At 44.1% G+C, this 2,672-nt stretch overlaps 1 protein-coding gene across 1 annotated transcript; it reads left to right on the top strand.

Annotated features, from left to right (window-relative positions):
• Positions 1 to 6: 6 nt before the first annotated feature.
• LOC110035430 lies at positions 7 to 2,341 on the top strand. Its single transcript, XM_020739661.1, has one exon. The coding sequence runs from the start codon at positions 118 to 120 to the stop codon at positions 2,134 to 2,136; it is 2,019 nt and encodes a 672-aa protein (XP_020595320.1). The 5' UTR covers positions 7 to 117; the 3' UTR covers positions 2,137 to 2,341.
• The last annotated feature ends 331 nt before the right edge of the window (positions 2,342 to 2,672 follow it).

Here is a 2,672-nt window from a genome sequence, read left to right as displayed (position 1 = left end):
TACTCACCGAAAAAAAACCCTAACACCGATCGCTTCATCGCCCTCCATCCTTCCGCATCCACTCGCAATTCGCAAACCCTAACCCTAACCATCTCATCATTCTGACAACCCACGACCATGAGAAAACGCCTACCTTGTTCACTCTCGCACTTTCTCATCTTCTGTGCCCTAACATTCCCCTCGATCCCACTTCTATCCTCTGCTCAAACACTCGGCCTTGACGCCTTCCTCTCCGATCAGCTACTACGAGACCCTCTCGCCAGTAACGATTCATTTCCTCTCCTCACCTCCTCCCTCAAGAAATCCCTCTCTCTCATCTCCATTTCCAAACCAAAATTCCTAATCTCCCACCTTCTCTCTTTCCAAATCTCCGTCCCAGTGCGCGTCAAGCTCGTCGGGCGATTCTCTTCCGCCGCTCCATCCATCCTCCACTCCTTCGTCACGGCCGCGCTCTCCTCGTCTCGATTCCAGGTCGTCGGTGCAAACCCTCACCACCTTGCTGTTTCCCACTCGCTCAATCTCGATCCCTCTCTCGCCTCCCTCGAATCCGACATCTCCGAAGCCATTCGCTCCCATGTCGAATCCTCTCCGGCGCCGCTCCACCGCGGCGCTCTGTTCCCAATTCCTCACTCCGTCGTCGACACCATAATCCGCCGTGATTTCCAAAAGGAGGAATCTAACTCCGCCCCAGGAATCTACATCTATTTGCTGTATATGGACCAGCAGTCAAGGCGGTACGCGTACTCCTACGACGCCATGGATTCTTCCCCTGCGTTCTCCAAGTGTTTGGGAACGATCTGGACCGGGCAGGAACGATACCTCTGGATTGACCTAGCCGCCGGGCCGGTGGATTACGGCCCCGCACTTTCCGGTGAAGGATTGCTCCCCAGAGGTGAGTTTCATCCCCTCGCTTCTCTTCATAAGAACCCTAGATCCGAAAAAGCCCTGCTCGCAGATCTCGCCTCTCTGGTTCTCGGTGCCTATCAGTCCCTTCTGGTTCCCTCTTTAAGAATTCCTGTTTTTCTGGAGAACAAGTTGATTATCCAGTTAATTCATATCCAAGGTTCTGATAATGGCGATCCAAATGGCCTCGACTTTACTTTCATTGAGAAAACACTCAGGGAGAGTGATTTATCGTTCAAAAACCAACTTTTGACGATGAGCTCATACTCTGTGAAGTATTCAGAATGCAAAATATGCTCATTTGCCATCGCCAAATCCATGAACTCTTACACATCAAGATTCCTTTTTGAGAACTATACTTTGATCGTCAGTGAGTATTTGGACTCCAAGCATCTACACAGCCTCCTATCAGATTCAGCGGATGAGATTCATAGAGAAGCAGGTATTTCTGATGAAGAATATGGGAATATCCTTCCTGTATACATCTTCGATTTGGATCATGACAAGCTCATCTTACTCGATCGTTTTCACCAAGCTGTCGCCTTCAAGGATATGGTGATCGCTGTGAGGACTAAGAGCTCACAGACTGTGAGCGATTATAGTTGCAATGGAAGGCATGTAATCACTCATACTCGGAGTTTGAATCGTCCGATTATTGGTTCTGTTCTTCAGAGTATGTGGGGGGTGGCTCCAACTCACCTTTCATGGAGTCCAGAGCACAATAACACTCTTGTAGACTACACATGGAGTGTTGGGCAGACTCCATTTGGGCCTTTCTCAGAGCTTTCTTCCCTGTCTTTTGTTCAAAAAGATGCAGCTAGAAGAAATGTTCTTCTTGTTAGTCTGAATTATACTATCACCAGCGCCATTGATTTATTGGAGTCTTTGGAAGCTCATGGAGGTGACAGGAAGGTTCTTAAGGATAATAGGTATGTGCAATTTGTGCAGAGATGGAATTTACTCAAATATAAGCTGGACAAGGTTGTTTCTGCAATGTCTCAACTTGATTATGAGAAGGCTTTGTATTTCTGGAGGTCTTCGGATCATGATCTTTTCACTCTTCATACTTTGATTTATGAGGCGACTCGGCAGCTTGAGGCTTCGTTGGTTTGTTTCGAAGACCCGCCATTACCATGGGCTTCCGCCTCTGTTGTTGGAGTGTTTTTGTTTGGATTATTGTATGTTTATGCTAAGAGAGATAAGATTTTTAGGAACAAGAGGAAACAATTTTGATCAGTGTTTTTTAGTTGTATGATCAGTTTGGGAGCTTCTCCTGTTTTCTTCAGCTTTCAGGAGATGATGGAAGATGATGTAGTTTCAGAGAAATAATGGAGTATCAGATGTTAGAGAAAAAAACTGAAGATTTTTTAAGTAAGTTTCATTTATGTTGCTGTCATGGATTTCTATGTTCATGCTAATGACATTGAACTATTTAGCATGTATGCGACTCTTAGCACATAGATTTGTTATTGAGTTAATGTCATTGTACTATATATTTTTAGGAAGCATTTGCATACATACCACCCAATTCAAATGTATTTACATGTCTAGAACCTAAAATTTGTTTTTTACATTTATTCCGACATAAAAAAGTACTGTTTTGACTTTAAAATGGTGAAATACATCTTTTCTGGCATAGGCCTGGTGGCTTATATGTGAAAATTGACGTTTATGTTTTAGATTTATAAATACACAGGGATATAGTGGTATATATGTTTTGGAAGCATTTACATGCATACCACCCAATTCCAATGTATTTACACATCTAA

The sequence above is a fragment of the Phalaenopsis equestris genome, unplaced genomic scaffold (genome assembly GCF_001263595.1).
Source record: "Phalaenopsis equestris unplaced genomic scaffold, ASM126359v1 Scaffold197699, whole genome shotgun sequence".
Classification (NCBI taxonomy): Eukaryota; Viridiplantae; Streptophyta; class Magnoliopsida; order Asparagales; family Orchidaceae; genus Phalaenopsis; species Phalaenopsis equestris.
This window is presented reverse-complemented; position numbering and strand designations above follow the sequence as displayed.

Coding starts and splice junctions, on each gene's coding strand:
- LOC110035430 (XM_020739661.1), top strand. CDS start 118: ATGAGAAAACGCCTACCTTGTTCACTCTCGCACTTTCTCATCTTCTGT.